Below are 18,339 nucleotides of genomic sequence, written 5' to 3'. Positions count from 1 at the left end.
TGCAATACTGTCAATCACCACTAAATTAGTATTTATTGTATTTATAAAGCACCAACATATTATACAGCGCTGCACAATAGATACATGGGGAGACAGACAACAAGGTACTAGATCATGTAACAGAGTATAAGTCTTAAGCCTTGTACACACTACCAATTATCACCTCCATGTAGTGTGAGGGCCAAAAGATTTTGAATACTATGAGCAGACTGTGCAGGTAAGCTCCCATACTACATGGAGGTGGTAAAATATGCCAAAGATTGGCCAATTATAATTGATAGTGTGTACGAGGCTTTAGAGACCACCTAATTTAAGTCCATGTCAGTCCACAGAAAGGTTACTTGATAAGTTGGATACACTAGGAGGAAGGACCCTGCCAGAGGCTTACCATGAAAAGGGAGATGATAGGGAAACATTACATATTACATATGGGTTGCATGATAGCTTCTCAGCAAAGTGAGGTATGGCATTGGTTTTTTTTTTTGGGGGGGGGGGGGGGGTCGATCTTGAAGAGGTGCATTTTTGTTTGAAGGATGGGGCGAGCCTGATGTGTGGTGGAAGGAAGTTCCAGAGAGTGGGGGCAGCTCTTGAGAAGTTTTGTAGTCTTGCATGAGAGTGGCAGATGCATCGGGTGGTCAGGTGCAGGCGGTTGGAGGATGGAAGGAGCAGCCGGGTGTATGTCTGTGGAGATGTAAGTTGGGCAGGTCTTGTGTACAGATTTGTAGGCAGATTATCCTGGAGCAGATAAGGAAGCCAGTGGAGGAATTTACAGAGTGCAATTGTGGAGGTGGGGTGATAGGAAGAATGGATCAGTGTGGCTGCCACATTCATGATCCGATTGTAGGGGGATTGATGCAGTTCAAAGGGAGGCCAGACAGAAAAGAGTTGCAGTAGTTGAGGCAGGAGATTAGGGCATGAATGAGGAGTTTGGTGGTGTCCAGGGTCAGGAGAGAGCAGATTTTGGAGTTGTTGCAGAGGTGGAAGTTGCAAGATTGAGCGAGGTTTTGAATGTGGAGTGTAAAGAAGAGGGAAGAGTCCAGTGTGACACCCAAGCATCAGGCTTAAGTGGGAGCTGGGGCAGATGGTTGTGTTATCAACCATGATATACATGCTCGGGAGTGGTGGTGCTGTGTGGGGCTGAAAAATCAGGAGCTCCATTTTGTCCAAGTTTAGCTGAGAAGCAGGAGGCGACCTTGTCCATTGTGGTGGTGGAGAGATCCGGGGTGTGGAGATTGTAATGCATGCAGTTGATAATTGAGTCTTGGAGAAGGTGACTTTGCACATGGCAGAGGTGTATAGTGGGGACAGTAGGGAAGCCAAGAACAGCCCTGTGGGATCCCAACTGAGAGGGGGATGGAAAAGCCGTTGAAGCAGGTCTTAAAAGGGTGATTGGAGATGTAGAAAGAGAGAACCAGGGCAGGGCTAGGTCGTGGATGCCCATGGACTGCAGAGGCAGAAGCGGGAAAGTGTGCCTGAGATGAAGGCCTTCTTCCAGCCCCCTTTAGTGCGTCAGCTCCCTCGATGTCTGTGCCACTTTCAACGCCGGCTGTCGTGAACTACTGCACATGCGCAGTCCCGACCGTGTCTCGCTGATCTCCTGTGCATGTGCAGTTCAATAAGACTTTCCAACCACAGATTGGACCAGAAGAACATCAAGGAAGCTGACAGACTAAAGGGGAGCTGGAAGAAGCCCCAGGTAAGTAAACATCCTCTTGTTCGCTACGTTATAGGTTAATGTAGAATGTACACGAGCCGAAGTTTGGGTCAAAAAGGAAAAACTTAAGAAGAGGGAAGCCTCTGGATCCTGTAGAGGCTTTGCACGGCATCCTCCAGTACCTTGTTGCCGATTGCGGACCCCCCAAAGATTTCTGACAAGGGCCCATTTAACTTTTTTTATCACGAGTTTTCTCCTAGGACCTAGGTGATATCTTCATACCTTGTCAATAAAATGCTTTTAACCCTTTGCGTGCCTTCAAGGACCAGAGACCACTAGTACAAGAAAACAGCGCCTCCCAATGAACTGCTGCAAATACCCATCGCTCTCACCGGTCACAACGTTCTTCCATCGCTGCAGGCCCCTCTCTCTGCCGACTATGGCGGCAGAGCGCTGTCAGCCGGTCAGGAGCCGCTTTAGACGCTGTCTATCAATGTGAGCCAATGTGATTGGCGCACAGTGATCAAGAAGTCAGGAGCCAATGAAAGCGGTTCCTGACTTTCTCAAAGAGCTTTGCCTTCTTATAGACGGCAGGGCGTGTGAATTGCGGCGGGTGCAGAACGGCGAGATCGGCGGTAATGGCAGGAACATGCGGCAGGTAAGGAGAAATCTACATCCTGTCAGAGCCGTGCAGCCATCTGCAGAACGTAATTTTCTACCAATGCAGTCCGAACCGGTTAAACCTCCAGCTTGCAAGAAAATACACAAAATCATTTTCAAAGTACTTTTTTGACTATTTTTGGTACTTTTTCAATTGCAAAATGCTGAATAGTTCTTTTAAAGAGAAAATGAAAAATGATCAACTAGGAGAAAAAAATGAATTGCATATGAGCCAAAGTCTTTAAGCTCTAGTTCTAGCGCAGCCATATTGCACAAATATTGCCGTGCCTGTGCAGTAAGCTGAAGCTTTTCGTGCATGAGCAGCTTCGTGATACTGTGCACATCCGTCTGTAATTGCGCAGATGCAGCACGGCTGCGCTCATTCTTGAAGAAGAGCGACAGCCCAAACCTTCTGGAGGGTCCCTGCGAGCAGTGACAAGAGCGAGGAGGACCGGGAAGCCACTATAAGTTCCAGAGACTTCCCTGTTAGGGCGTGAGCCCACTAACGCAGTTGTGCACAGTTGTGTCCACTTTTCAGCATCTCTAACATTGTGTTGCTGAAAAGCAGACACAACTGCGTACAACTGTGTTAGTGGGCTCAGGCCCTTAGGTAAGAATTTCATTTGTGACGCAAGCTTTGGCTCAGGTTCACTTTTTAAAGTACAGGTATATTAACCCAAGTCTTTCTTCTTTTTTGTGTTTTTAAGAGTTAGCATTTTTTAAGCGTTTGTTGCGGTTTGTGCTCTTGTCTAGTACTTCCTGTGCCATAGACATTACACAAATTTTCACTGCATGATTGCATTTGCGATTTCGACTCTGGAAAAAAAAGCACTTAAGTTTTAAATATGTATATTGCAATAAAAGTGCAAAGTACCATGTCTGCTATGCGATTTTCTTGCACTTCCATTGACTCAACCCAAATACAAATGCAGGAAAAATGCAGAATGCTGTGTTAGCATTTGGGCGAAAATCTAGTTGCACCAGTGGAGAAAGTGCACCACAATATATATTCTAACTGTGCCCTTACAATCTGCAAATTGTGTCAATACAGAAATCAGGTCGCAGCACTGCAAGTGGAAATAGGCCCTTAAAACTTTTAGAGCATTTACAGTAAAAACTGGCAACAGTAAACATTTTGAGTCAAAGTGGTTTTGACAAGTTGCTTGTTTGTAGACTCTTGTAGCACACTGTTTCAGTATGTAAATGATTATGATGTACTGTCGGTTAAAGAAACAAATGCTTCTACATTTCTCAAAGTTAAACAAACATACACACTACTAAAAATGGGCTCTGAATGTGAAATGAATCATAAGTATGCAGGCGTTTTCAGTCTCCTTTGTGCTTTAGATTTATATATTGTGTGTATAGTATTAATACTATCAGCAGAGCAGTGCTTTATGGTTGCCTAATGCTAGAAAGAAAGATAACTTGTTGACCCCACCTTTTTCATTGTGTTTTATTTTTTTTTCCATTCAACTTGATATTTTAATATGCTTGTATGACATCTAGCACACTGGAGACTGAATGTTTTGACAAGCTTTACATGTTTCATAATCTTTAATAGTCCATAGGGATTGTGTTTAAATGCAAATAATAGAAATGTGATACCGAATTATGATGAAAATGTATGCAGCTTGTGAATAAGCTAACCCAATCTTGGATGCATGGGACTGGTCCATTTTCAAGCTGCATAGATTTTCAACATTTGCATAACTTTGCATCAACGTATTTGTATATCTCTAGTCAACTTAGTCAAAAACGAAAAATGAAAATGGAAAAACAAAAAGCTGAAAATAAAAAAACAAATTCAGTCATTTTTGTGGAAAACGCCTTTAGACGTCGGCACAGTGCCTTTTGCGGAAACCTGCCTTTAGCTGAAAATCTGTTGGAGGCAGGTTTTTGTAGTTTTGCAGAAAACGTCTTTAGATATCCGCGGGATTTCGTCTAAACATGTCAGAAGCAGTCTAAGGGTTAAGACAATTATGCATTGTTTCAGCGATACGTATTTATTTTGCTTACTATGGACATCTTACAATGTAGCACCCAAACGGCAACCCTTATTCTATGATTTTGCAGTATACAGTTTGTTTTTTCTTTGTGCTGTTTACATTTCATGTGTAAGCAGAGTGAGGCAAGTGAAATGGTCCTGTGCATCTACACTACTGTTTGGTAACCATGCATATAATCTAACTTAACAAAAGGAACTTGAGCTGTATGAAGCCTTATATTTGTGGTTCCAGTGATTTGTAGACTGTGTATTGGGAATGATTGTTTATTAATGATCTATGAGTGATGGATTAGTTTACTGTTGATACTGTGCACCTTTATGTGTGCATATTCTGAGTTGACCTATTATAGCTAGGTAGTTACAGTTTTGTAGTTTAACCACTTTGTGATCACAGGTTATTGCATTCTTTGTGTACATCAGTAAACCTGGGTTAAAGCCTTGTTAAAGAGAAACTCTGACCAAGAATTGAACTTTATCCCAATCCGTAGCTGATACCCCCTTTTACATGAGAAATCTATTCCTTTTCACAAACAGACTATCAGGGGGCCCTGTATGGCTGATATTGTGGTGAAACCCCTCCCACAAAGAAATTCTGAGGACCGTGGTACTCCTGGCAATTTCCTGTCTGTGAACCTTGTTGCATTGTAGGAAATAACTGTTTATAGCTGTTTCCAACTGCCAAAAAAGCATGCAGCAGCTACATCACCTGCCAACAGTAAAAATGTCACCATGTAATAAATGTCAGAATGTAAATCAGGGATTTAAAAGATTTTACAATGGGGAAACACTGACTAAATCATTTATACATAATTATTGTAAGAATGAAGCACTTTTTTTATTACATGATTTACACTTTAAGGAGGAACTCCAGTGAATCTGAACTCTGGGGCCCATATGCAATTAACTTTTTCTCCTAGGAGATAATTTTTCATCATCTATTGAGAATAACTCTTCAGCACTTTGCAATGGAAAAAGTACTAAAAAGTAGGTGGAAAAGTACTATCAAAACTATTTTAAGAATTTTCTTGCTTGCTGGTGATTTAAAAGGCATTTTATTGACACGTTTGAAAAGATCACCCAGGAGAAAACTCAGAAGTAAAATGGAATTGCATATGGGCCTGGATGTTTTTGTTAAAGGACGCCTGAAGTGAGATGGATATAGTGGCTACCATAGTTATTTCTTTATAAACAATACTAGTTGCCTGGTTGTCTTGCTGAGTTGTCAGTCCTCAGTAGTGTCTGAATCACAGACCAGAAACAAGAATACGGCCAATCCAGTCAGACTTCACTCAGAAACATCTGATCTGCATGCTTGATCAGTATTTATGGCTAAAAGTATTAGGGTCCATTCACACCTAAAACCGCAAAACGCCGGCGATTACCGCTGGCGTTTACGGGAGTGATTTTTCCACGATTAACGCAGAAAAATCACTGGACACTGTAGCGGTTTGGGAGCGATCACGATTAGCGTTTCCATACATGCTAATCGCGATCGCTCCGGGAATCGTCGGCAAACCGCTGCATGTAACACGTTTGCGGTTAATGCTGACCACAAACGCGGCAGTGAGTACACTGCCATAGTGTTACATGTGCTAGCGGTTTGCCTTGAGTGGGAATCGCGCGATTCCCGCTCAAGTGACAACGAGCCCTTAGAGGAGGAGGATCAGCAGGGCAGCCAGGCAAATAGTATTGTTTAAAAGGAAATAAATATGGCAACCTCCATCTCCCTCTCACTTCAGTTGTCCTTTAATAAAAAGCTGTTTACATGTTCCCCACTGAAACATAATCAGCTGCATACCTTTATATTATCTCTGTAAAACTCCATTCTTCAGATATTCACACTTCAGAAAATGGGAACATCTCAGGAATAAATATCAATATGCTCTGCAGGCCTCCTCTAAATCAGCTGAGAGCCACCTGACACAAGAAGACCACCACTCCCCAAACAGTCTAACACAATACAGGAAGGACCATGGCTGAACCATGTAATGCTTATAGCAGATCAATGTTCATTTATACAATGGCAGAATACACAGACAAACACCGGCACTGCGTTTTGGGCAAACACTCAATTGCTCAAGTGCCCAGCTTTGGAATAGCAGTTGACACAAAGTAAATGTATTTGCAGGGCTGTGGAGTCGGTACAAAAATCATCCGATTCCTACTCCTCAGTTTAGGTTTCCACTGACTCCTTTAATTTGCATATAACAATCATGTTGATTGAAACATATGTAACATAAAAGGGGATTTTAAAACTATTTTAACTTTCCTGGCAGTTCATTTCTGTCTGGATTTATGGATCTAAAAGCAGTCCCTTTTTTTTTTTTTTCAAGAATTGTAGTCCTCCAATTCTTAAGTCATAACTCACCACAATATGTCACAATAAAGGTCATGTAGACATCACCCGTATAATAAAAGACTAGAACATAAAATTGTTGAAGTAGTTAAATTTATTAATAAACTTAGAGTGAAACTGTACAAATAAGGCACCAGACCATACAGTACAGTCCCGCGTGAGGTATATTTTGAAACCGAAAATAGCACAGAGGGTGACATCACAATCTGGGCAGTACAAGCGTAATTCGTTTTGGACTTTTTTTTTCCCTTTGCTATCAGTCTTAGGTGGCAGGCAGAGAGTAGTCAAAATCCAGGCAGAGGTCGGTACAGGTGGCAGGCAGAGAGTAGTCAAAATCCAGGCAGAGGTCGGTGCAGGCGGCAGGCAGAGAGTAGTAAAAACCCAGACGTGGATACAGGCGCATGACTATGCGAACGTTGCGCCGCAATAACGGCTGTCATGGTGGATCAGATGGCTAAGATCCCCGACGACTCCCGCGCAAAATACTGGTATTGCTTGAAGTCTCATTCGCTCCCAATGTGTAATGTCATGCATACCTGCCAGCAGGAAGAGGCGTTGCTGATGACCGTCATCAAGGGGACGTCGCAGGACATGTCGGATGGTGAGTATGGAGAGTACGGCAGATCAGCAGAAGCACTTAGTTCAGAAGCAGTTGGGAATCAAATGGCTATATTGTTAAGCTCATTTGAAAGCACAGGATATTATCACCTGTGGCAGTGAGGGAGAGATCAAAATTCAATTTGTGATTAGAGACAAAGAATTAGACAGGCTAAACTCTCTACATACATACTGGGTGCATTTCTGTTTCCTTCTGTCGTGTGCAATAGTTCAGGTCCACTTTACTTTTAAGCGCCACCACTGATGATGTAACACTCTGCCGCTGATTGGCCACTGGGATCCAAGAAGCAGAGAGGAGATGGGGATCCCGGTGGCCGGCAAGAGAGCCCTGGAGTCTTGCTGGGCAGCGCGGGTTGCACGCAAGACCCAGGTAAGCAGCAGGAGCTGCCATTCTTACCGCTCCTAGCCTCTAAACCTTAGCCCGAGCTATGCTCAGGAATACCGCCAGGGGGAGTAAGATAGCATCTGCTTCTTAAAAAGCTTCTGGCCAGGAAGATGACACTCTACCCTGTCAGCCATCCCAGCCTGCCATTGCCAACAGGTTTGAGGTTTTTAGCAAATCACAAACGTGGCTCCTGCAACATTTTCGCAGTTTGCAGATGCGTTTCTGCCTCAATGTAAAGTATAGGAAAAGCTCAAACGGCTCTGAAAAATGCTAGAACAGAGCGGTTTTCCAGGCGTTTTTGTTACAGTAGCTGTTCAGTAACAGCTTTACTGTAACAATATATGAAATCTGCTACACAAAAACGCTCCAAAAAACGCTAGGCATGTTTAGAAAACCTCTCTAAACATGCCTAGCATCGCTCTGAAAATCTGCTTCAAAAACCTCTATTAGGTTTTTGGTGTTGGCCTAATAGAGGATGAGTTCCCTAGTTTTCCCTGCAGATTTAATTTCCTTGCACAAAGTACCCAAAGTCTGATCAACAGATAACTTGGGTGCATTCCTACAGCCTGGCAGGAGGCATGCCTGCACTCTCTCACGAATATATTGCTAAACATCTTAACGCTGCTCATTACCTTTAGGGTCCCTCCCATTCCCTACTCTGCTCTATTGTACTATTCTACTCTGTACTACTCTGCCCACGTAGTTGAATACTATTCACCAGAAGCAATTGAGGCCACGCATGACCACATAGTTGCTGAGCATGCACAAGTTCTGAATGCGCATACCCATTAAAAGTAAGTGCTTGTGTCCACTGTCTCTTCATTGGGCAAGGAGGCTTCCTTTTCCTGGGCATGTGTGGTTCAGAACTCGACTCTGCCCTGTGACTATGTGCTCATGCACAGCCATGAACACCTCTGGCCAATAATATTTGACTACTAAAATAGAGTGGAACTGGGAATAGAAGGGATTCTGAAGGCAATAAGCGGTGTTAAGATATTTAGCAAGAAGTTGTTTATCCCAAAAATTATTTACGTATTATTATGTTCAGGAGTACTTTAAACTTAACTTTATGCTGTCTATCTATAGCTTTAGAACTATTGAGCTTTGACAGTGATAAAATGCCTTCTGAATGGAAGCAGGGAATTTGGGCTCTCGATAGCAGCAGAAGTTTGGGTGCCCATAGAAATATTGGCAATGGGTGGGGGAATTGAGTGTCTGGGCCGCCTGCTATTTATCGCCTGCTATTTGTAGCTATTTTGCTTTGCAAAGGGCCACAGCACCCAAGTTTCCCCCCATTTGCTGATATTTCTATGGTGCACCCGAAAATTTGCAGTTTTTTTTCCAGGGGATATGGGGGGGTGATGAGTTTATCTGTGAGGGAGAGGTTAAAGTTGGCTGTGGGTGGTTAAGGTTAGCTTTTTTTTTTTTGTGTACAAGGTGTGATTTACATACTGGTTATTTGCTAATATCTTTAAACTGTTCAATGCAACATTGATCAAGGGCTAATGTTTACATAATTTTAACCACATTGAAGTGTAGCTAGACTAAACTTCACTTTTATTATAAAATTGGCACAAATAAAAATTGGTGCTACATGAGTCTTTTTGTAATTAATTGTTATTAAAAATTGTAATATTTCTATTTGTAGCCAGCTAAGAATTTCAGAAATTGCACTTCTTCTTTGCGACCTTGGCAACAGTAAGCTTGCTCGGAGCTATGTTGCAATTAAATTATCCCATTGGCTACATAAGTAACTGCACAGAGCCAGAGATGTTATTAATTTTTAGCACCTGGTCGAATCTGTTCACTGGCAGCAGACATGTGCATGTCTATGTATCAGTGCTTTAGAAACATTGTGGAACAAATGTGTTTTATGCATGTAAAAGCAAAGTTATCAAGCTGAAATAGTGTTTGCCATTAATCCTTGCACTATATTGAGCCGAAAAAAAAAAAGCATGGAAGGCATTTTTCATGGAAAAGGATATTGTAGTGTGTGCTGATACTCGTGCATCTATGCCCCCACTAGTGTCTGTTTTGTACATAAAAAATAACGTTGATAATTTTCCTTTTAGTACAGATTTTCTTTAAGCCGACTACACAAAAAAATTCAAGGCATAATTTTTTTAAATACCAGCGTCAAAAAAGATTAATTTTTAAGCCGCCTTGATTCCAAAACGAGATCAAATCAGATTGGGTTAGAACATGTTAAGCTAGTCCAGCTTATTCTTGATGGGATTTAGATTGGATCACAAGATTGTTGGTGTGATCTTTAGCTGCTTTGCTGTTTTATCCACTAAGCAAATTGAATCATTTTGTAAATTGAACTAATCTAAAATGTTGTTTAGAAATCTTGCCATCTGTGACCACCGTTAACCTGTAGACAACTTTTTTTTTAACATTGGCTTCAATAAACATAATGATTGGAGTTCTGTGCAGCGTGCTCGGCTTAATTGCTCAATATGTCGTTAGTGTTTGTTAATCTAATTTCACAGCCCCATAAGCCAAGTAGCCAATTAGCTCAGAACTGTGTTCCGTTTGTCCTCCATCTGCTGTTTGCAATGGTAAACTTGAAATGCACATAACTTTTAATTTCAATAGCTTTTCTTTAAGTATTTGTATACAGTATGTAGAATTTAATTAAATTAAAATTAAAGACACTGTAGATTTCCTTTTCATTACTTATTTTAAACACCAATCCTTTTACTTCTAGGTGACACTGGGTCACCCATAGTAATGGTTATGGGGATGACAGTAACACCCTCGTGTAGTCTCTTCAGAACTGCATGTGTGAAATAGTTTTGCTTTTCAATTTTAGGGTAAAGGGTACCTGAGCTAACATTAGACATGTGAATGTACAGTGCAGAGCATACAAATGACTAGCTTGTGTTCATTTTTTTCTTTTTCTGTCTGAAAGAGTCAAATATTAAGGTATGCAAGTGCGTTTCTCTCTAGGCAGGACCTAGAGGACTATAGTGTAATGCTCATTCATAAGGAATTGCAGTCCTAAAACTCTTTCATGTAAGATAACATATTCTGAGTGGGTCACTTTAAAGTTTAAATTCAGCACAAATATTTGTTTCTGTTTGATCAGAACCAAATAATATTGATGTACAGGCTCAGTGGACGTTACTTTGGGTTCAGAAGGATCTTGGCAGTTCCCAAAGTTCATCCTTCAGATTTGGGAATTGCTTTATTTGGAGTGGGGTTGCCCTTAATATTTCAACCAGAGCCTTATTCAGACATACTGGCTGGCCAGGAAAGAGAGGAGCAAACATGCTCCACCTCCTACCTTGACCTTGCCAGGTCATGTTTTTACACATTTTGGAGTGACTTTATAAGGGATAGATGGTGGCAAATCATAACATCTAAACCACCTCCCTGCTTTCTTGTTCTTATGATTATCTGTGCCCCAGCACACATTATACGCAGGGGGCAGGGATTGCCTGTTGCATAAAGGCTATAAGTACTGTTGCCATGGTTGCAGATAAGTAAAATCTGAGCTTACTATCCGTTTTCAAATTATTAGTGGGCCATAAATCAAAATAGAAATTTGAATAACCTTAAATAATAAAAAGTTTAGTGCAGCACTGATCTAAGCAGTTCTGTGGAAGTTTTTGGTATCAAAGAAAGCTTTATTTAGCATGAACTGAACATATAAAGAACATTACATGTTTGTCATGTTACAACATAAAACAAAATCTGTATGAAAGCCTGGAATAAGTCCAATAATTAAACTGTGCCTGCAAAAATCCAGACTCATGATCTAATAGAGCATGTATCAAGCATGTATAGTAAGCTAAAGAGAGCCCCAGGCATTATTCTAAGTAGAAACACTTGAATTTTTGTATGTAAGCTGTTTGTCCCAGTCATACTGAAACATGTGTAATGTGTCTGTAACAGAGTAGCCTAGCCCGTTGATTGACATAATCAGATTCACTCTTTGCTCAAAATGAATAACTGGGAAGATCGGGTTTTAACTAGTTGAAAGTGATAACCCAAATTACTGCCAGCAGAAAAACATCATAAAACTCTTTGGCAGGTCTGAGAAGTAATAGTGCTGTACTGTGTTAGCCATCAGTAAAAGCAATAAGGTCTGTGAAAGGAGCCAGTATGGCCTTTGGCATGTTGCAGTACAGCTTGATTGTCCTCTTTCGAATAGGACCCACATGTCAAACCAGAACGTTTTCATATATGTGAAGTCTTAAATGTTTAAACTTTTCAAATTGACTACACGTCCTAAAAAATACATTGGAAAAGTCTGTGAAAACCCTTCTCTTTTTCTCCTAGGTGATATTTTCAGATAGTATTCATAAAATGCCTTTTAAAGAGGAGCTGTTAGGTATAAGGTCTCAGAGAAAATAAACACATATATCAGTAGCTAAAGATTGGCTGTACTTACATTACATATGCATTTCACTGTCCACGTTTGGATTTCACAGAATTTGTATATAGTATATGCAGAGATAGATGCTCCTGACAGCTCATGGCAGGCTCCATGTTTTTCTGTCAAATGTGTCGTCATGTCCTGCCTGCTTCCTGATCACAGATAAGCTCCTACTTGAACAACACAGTGTGCAGTGAATATTAATGAGCCATGTGGCTAGGAACAATAGCTGACTCCTGCAGAGTACTCTGCCCCGAGATTTATCAGTGCTACACAGCTAGACTGATTACAAGCTTCTGTAACGTCTCATTAGCAGCCGAGGGGAGGGCCCCAGAATGCTTTGCAGTTTAGCTGCGTCTTGCGTCTTTATGGGTCTATAACAGACTTGCTGATAAGCACACATCAAAGGTAACTGGGGTTTTTATCTTCACTAATGGCTTTTGAGCTTCCTTCTATACTGTTTAACACAGGAGAATAGAGGTTTAAATTAGCTTCTGCAGCCTGACAGTTACTCTTTAAGTCACAAGCAAGCAAGAAATACACAAGATCATTTTTACAGTACCATTTTGACAGTACTACTAATTTTAATACTTTTACTCACTGTTTGGATAGTAAATGCTGACCTGACTCAGATTCTGATGGCAGTATGTAATCTTATTTGGAAGGGGCTTTAAAGGGAACCTTAACTGAAAGAGTTTCACTTACCTGGGGCTATTACCAGCCCCCTGCAGCAGTCCTGTGCCCTCGGAGCCGCTCTGGAATCCTCCGGTCCCCCGCTGTCACTTAGTTTAATTTTTGACGACTCACCAGTCGGCCTACCGCCATGCGTATTATTGGACGCATTCCCTACTGCAATTAGCGCTGTTGCGGACCGCAACGCATACAAAGATACGCGTTGCCACATATCTATGCATGCGGAATGCGGCAAAGCGTATTTTTGTGCGCGTTGCGGTCTGCAACCGCGCTAATTGCAGTAGGGAATGCGTCCAATAATACGCAAGCCGGCCGGCCGACTGGTGAGTCGTCAAAAATGAAACTAAGTGACAGCGGGGGACCGGAGGATTCCAGAGCAGCTCCGAGGGGACAGGACTGCTGCAGGGGGCTGGTAATAGCCCCAGGTAAGTGAAACTCTTTACCCCCCGTTCAGTTAAGGTTCCCTTTAATTGTAACCAGCTGCTTATAGACTGCATTGGGGTTGATCAACTCAGAGGGCATGGGAACCTGAGCAGATGTTTGTGAGTAAGTTGTAGAAAACAAAATTATAGAAATATTCCACCATTCATGTGAACAGGTTCCCCCATATAGAGTGATGGATTCCAAGTCTCTGTGTGGGATTCAAATCTTGAGCTGCATACACACTTCCAAATTTGAATGGCCAATCACTGGCCAATTTTACCACCTCCACGCAATAGGCGGCAGGACTACAAGTTTTAAACTATAAACAGATTGTGTAGGTAAGCTCTCATTCTACATGGAAAGTGCAAAATTAGATGTGTGTATGCACTCTAAAGCCTTTCACCTGTCTTAGCTGCCAGCATTGCAATGGCATCATCAGGAGTCCCCATGTGTATCATCCTAGATTGGCCTTCCTTATAGCTTTTAGAGATTACGCTACATGTGTTTCCAGTGGCGTAGTGTATCTAATTAAGTGTCATTGTGGTCTGTCCTATGTTTGCCAGACCACAAGGGAGATCAAGACTAGGCTTAATAAAAACAAAAGCAATATACACAACCTGGAATCATTAGGAAAGAGGGGGTGAATGAAGAGGGAATATCCCCTGGCGAGATACTTCACTGAGTGCGGCAATAGTATCAGTCGATTGAGATGGCAGGTATTAGAAAAAGTACAGTAGGGAGGGGTTGAGACCACAGAAATACCCTTTTTAGGTGGGAGACCTGGTGGATGGACAGGTTGGGGATGCAGTTACCGGCCAGCCTGAATGAGGACTCTAGCCTTAAAGAGAACCTGAAAGACCTGCTTAGCTGCATTTTGGGAAGCCTCAGAATCCTATTTAGGCTTCCCTCTGCGTTCTACAGACCCCTTGCCAAGCGCAGGCCCCTGCATACAGTACTCTCTACTGCACCTGCACAGGACGCTACCAGTAATGGAAGCGGGAATGAGGCTGTGCGCGGCCAGGGCCGTGCAGTCACTGACAGCGAAACTGAGCCGTGGCGGGAGACCAGAGGGCTGTGCAATCGCTGTCAGCGAAACTTAGCCGTGGTGGGGGACCGGAGGATCGTTGAGTACCCATGCGGGCACAGGGCGACTGTAGAAGCCCTAGGTAAGTAAAACTGCCTTTTGACTTAAAGGTAAAAAAAAGAAACCAGATACTTACCTAAGGAGAGGGAAGGCTCTGGGTCCTAATGAGATTTTCCTCTCCTCTCCCGGTGCCTTCGGTGCAGAGCTGGCTCGCATGTTTGAATCCCCCACCGTGGGCGACTTCGGAAGTCTTCGGGAGCCGAGTCCTCTAACATGCTGAGGCTGGCTGGCTGCTCTAACACGCTGAGGCTGATGTCTTTCCTCTCCAGTACTTTTCCGCTCACTGTACTCCTGTACACTGCTTCCGGATCGTCGTCGGGCCAGGCTGTGATGTCACTTCCTGCTTGTGTCCCGGTGGTTCTTGCTGCATTCACCACTTGCCAAACTGATCTTACCTTTACTTCTCACGTGTTATATGTACAAGGCAAATATAGATTGTCAATCTGACAGTTTTCCTAATGCTGGGTACACACAATGCGTTTTTTTCTGTCGATTTTCCGTCCGATCGATTTCCGATTCAATTTTCCGATTAGATTCTGTTATCTTTTCTTATCTATTTCCATTCACTTCTATGAGAAATCGATCAGAAAAATGATCGAGAATAAGATCGGACATGTCGGAAATGATCTATTGAACCATCTATCTAACACAAAATTGTGTGGTGTGTACCTAGCATTAGATTAACATGTTTCAACGGTTGCGATAGTCTTCCTTTAGAATCTAATGCATTTAGCGTGATAGAGCAGCCGGCCGGTGCTCACACGTGCAGTATTGATCAGTCAGTGGAATGGATATACGGGAGTGTAACGTTTACTATACAGTATACAGCTCACTGAGAACTTTGCAGCGGTGACACTGAGATGTGCAAACTCTTATGATATTTAGTTGAGCTGTTGGATTTTTATGGAAGATAGAAAGTTATACATAGCTATATGAAGAAAAACTATTTTTATTTGTTTAAGGACATATTTTATGATTTTTATGCGCATATATATGTTTTTAATTTTTGGAATTTTTAAAGGGGCAAATCAGAGTGCTTCCACTATGAATGGGTGCATATAGAATGAATGTTATACTGCAGTTTATATGAATGGTTTTTGAAGGAAACTACTGTGTGTGTGTGTGTGTTTATAATTAATCTAGATTTTTAAATTAATAAAGAGAGAAATATATAGATTCTTCTTTAGCGCCACTCTCTTTTTATTTGATAGAAGGAAGTACTTCAATGTAAATCAACAAATGTGAACTATACTGAACTATATGAAAGGGCAGCATGTAGTGGGAAATGTTTGACTATTTATAATCTCCCAGGAAGTAAAACGGTCTCTGTCTTGCATGCTGTGTGCATTCTGCTCACTGGTAATTGTAAGTGCAAAGCAAATCTGTGAGCCAGTGCTTGGGTCACACCGTGCCTTTTATCCTACACATTCAGCATTTAGGTTTCTCCATATTAATGCATGTCGGTATTGCTATTTTTTGTGTGCAGTACAGACCATATACAGTGCTTTGTTCTAAAGGGGGGGATAGATGACTAATTTGTCTTGCAGTATTTTCAATCTGCAGTAGATTCATTCATAATTTGTAATTTAGATCACCCAGACTACTTTCAACTGACATTCAGAAAGCCCTCATTGTCGCTCATTATATCTGATGATGTTCTATAGTTCTAGCTTTGTATCTGATCTATTTCTATGTGGGCACTGAGAATTCACATCGATGACATCCTTTCTTTTATGCTTGTTTGGAGCGAGAATGTGAGGTTTTTTTTCTTAAAGTCTGCCTAGCGTTTTCTGGGCAAGCTTTTTTTTGCAGCCCTTTGCAAAACTGGATTTAGGGTCCCCCATTCTTGGTCCCACCATCACATTGTTGTATTTGTGACTACAGTCTTGAACGTATGTCATATATACCAATAAGCATGCTTATGTGTATTGAAATGATGTTTTAAATTGATAACTAACATTGGACATTAATAAAAATGATTCATTTAAAATTAACATCGGTGTTATGCAAATAACTGGGAATTTACAGACTTAAAAATTATTTTTAAAATTCTTTATCAGTAAGGCTCGTTCCACACTGTTTTTTTTCCCCTCAGTTTGCATTAAAATGTCCTTTACGTTTCCAGTCGGTGGAAACGTATCCCCAGCCCTGGCTGTGGGCCGTGTGTGTAGGGGGGTGCCGACCTGGAGGGGGAAGCAGCTAGGAGGGGCGGCAGCGGGCACAGCGGCGGAGAGGGTGATTGCTCCCCTTACCTGGGACCCTGCTCCCCCGGAGGAAGGAAAGAAGGTAAGCTCCCCAGTTTGCTGCATACATTACATTTGCGCAAATAGCTGAAGGGGTAGCGGGGACGAAGGGTCAACCCCCCTCCCCACCGCAGTGCCCACTACCCCTCGTCCTGGCTGCTTCCCCCTCTAGCCTATACCTGGGGACACCTACCAGTATGCTGAGGGGAGGAGCAGGCAGTAGGCAATCCAGATCTCCCTCCGTTTCTGTGTCTGTGTAGAGGGAGATCCATTTTTGCATTGCCTGCCACTACTCCTCCGTGCTCCGTGAAGTCCCAACAAGTCCGGACCCTCCATTCAGTTTTTCAACCCGGATTACCCGGATCGCCCACGGATAAGGTGTTTTTTTTTTTTATTCATTGAAAACTGCTGCTATTTTTAACATTGGTATCCGTGGCTCCGGTTTTGGTCTGGGTCCCAAAACGGAGCCACGGATATTTTTTTTTAAAACAAATGTGAACCGCCCCTTACTCTGGTGCACTTGTTGTATCTCAGACCTGTATGCAGTCCCTGAAGTATTTACATGCCTTCTATCTGCTGCTGTGGGTAAAATCTGTTGATCTGCTAAGGGCAAACCTATTTGGCCAAATAAAATTGATTGTGATTCAGATTTCTGTGTGTGGCCAGCACATTTAAAAGGGCAGCACAAGGAATGTGCATTGGTATCTGACATCCAGGCAAAAGTGTCCAATCAAAGCTATTACTTTAACATTAAATCCCCCTCCCGAGACAGCTAATATTGTGAGCCATTGGGGGAGTGTGAAGCATTGCTCACCTTCAGGGGCCTGCTCCCTAGCCCCCATCTGTATGCACTCTGCCATCTTCTCCAGACAGACCCGCAGCTGTAGCACTGCCCATAGTGGTGTCACACGTTTATCAGCTGTTGCAATACATGCGGGGAGATGTAGTCCTTAGATGTGAGTACATCTGCCGGCGGCATGCATTGCAGGAGTCTGGGCCACTGCAGGAACTTGATAGGGTGGTACCTGTGGGTCTGGCTGGAGAAGCGAGGGGAACGCATACAGATGGGAGAGGGGGTAGGGGTGCGGACTCCCAAAGTGATACCCCCACTATTTTGTTTTACATATGTTATCAAATAGGTGCTGAGTTGCCTTTGAGATTACAGTACCTATTCTGCCCTTTATATGACAAAATGTAATAGACCTTTTTTTTTTTCTTTCCCCAGGAAGAAGAAATGCCAGAAGTAGAAATAGACATAGATGATCTTCTAGATGCATCCAGTGAAGAAGAACGAGCTATCAAACTAAGAGTATGTGACTTTCATGATCTCTTATTAGTTAATACTACTAATAAAAAAGCAGGGAAAGCTTGAGAGTAGGAAATTATTGTGGGTTGTGCGGGTGACCAAAGTTCTATAGAAGACTCTAGATGAATTAGTGACTATGGAAGCACACAATACAAACCACCTAATATATAAATGAGATGCTGATTTGTATCCTGACTAGAATTGTCCTTTATATATAAGCAGTAATGCTTTTGTATTCTAAGTAGTACTATTATTATGTCCTTATCGATGTGATTAGATGAGATACCCTCCTACGTGTTTTCTTTTTTCTGAGTTTGCTTAAAAATAGAAATAATGAAGGAGATGACATAGTAGAACATGTATATAGAACCTGTTATCATTGCTTCTGTGCACTTCATACACCGTAGTTGGCCTTATATCAGGCAACAATGCAATCCATGCACACTAAGAAGGAAGCGCACACCA

At 42.2% G+C, this 18,339-nt stretch overlaps 1 protein-coding gene across 1 annotated transcript in view; it reads left to right on the top strand.

The window, feature by feature from the left end:
• PPP1R14C (protein phosphatase 1 regulatory inhibitor subunit 14C) overlaps window positions 1–18,339 on the top strand; it is a 114,341-nt gene that overhangs the window by 79,987 nt on the left and 16,015 nt on the right. Inside the window, exon 2 of the mRNA XM_068279551.1 lies at window positions 17,794–17,877. Within this exon, the coding sequence (XP_068135652.1) occupies window positions 17,794–17,877 (84 nt within the window). The remainder of the gene's footprint in view (window positions 1–17,793; window positions 17,878–18,339) is intronic.

This window comes from Hyperolius riggenbachi, chromosome 4 (genome assembly GCF_040937935.1).
Source record: "Hyperolius riggenbachi isolate aHypRig1 chromosome 4, aHypRig1.pri, whole genome shotgun sequence".
Taxonomy (NCBI): domain Eukaryota; kingdom Metazoa; phylum Chordata; class Amphibia; order Anura; family Hyperoliidae; genus Hyperolius; species Hyperolius riggenbachi.
This window is presented reverse-complemented; position numbering and strand designations above follow the sequence as displayed.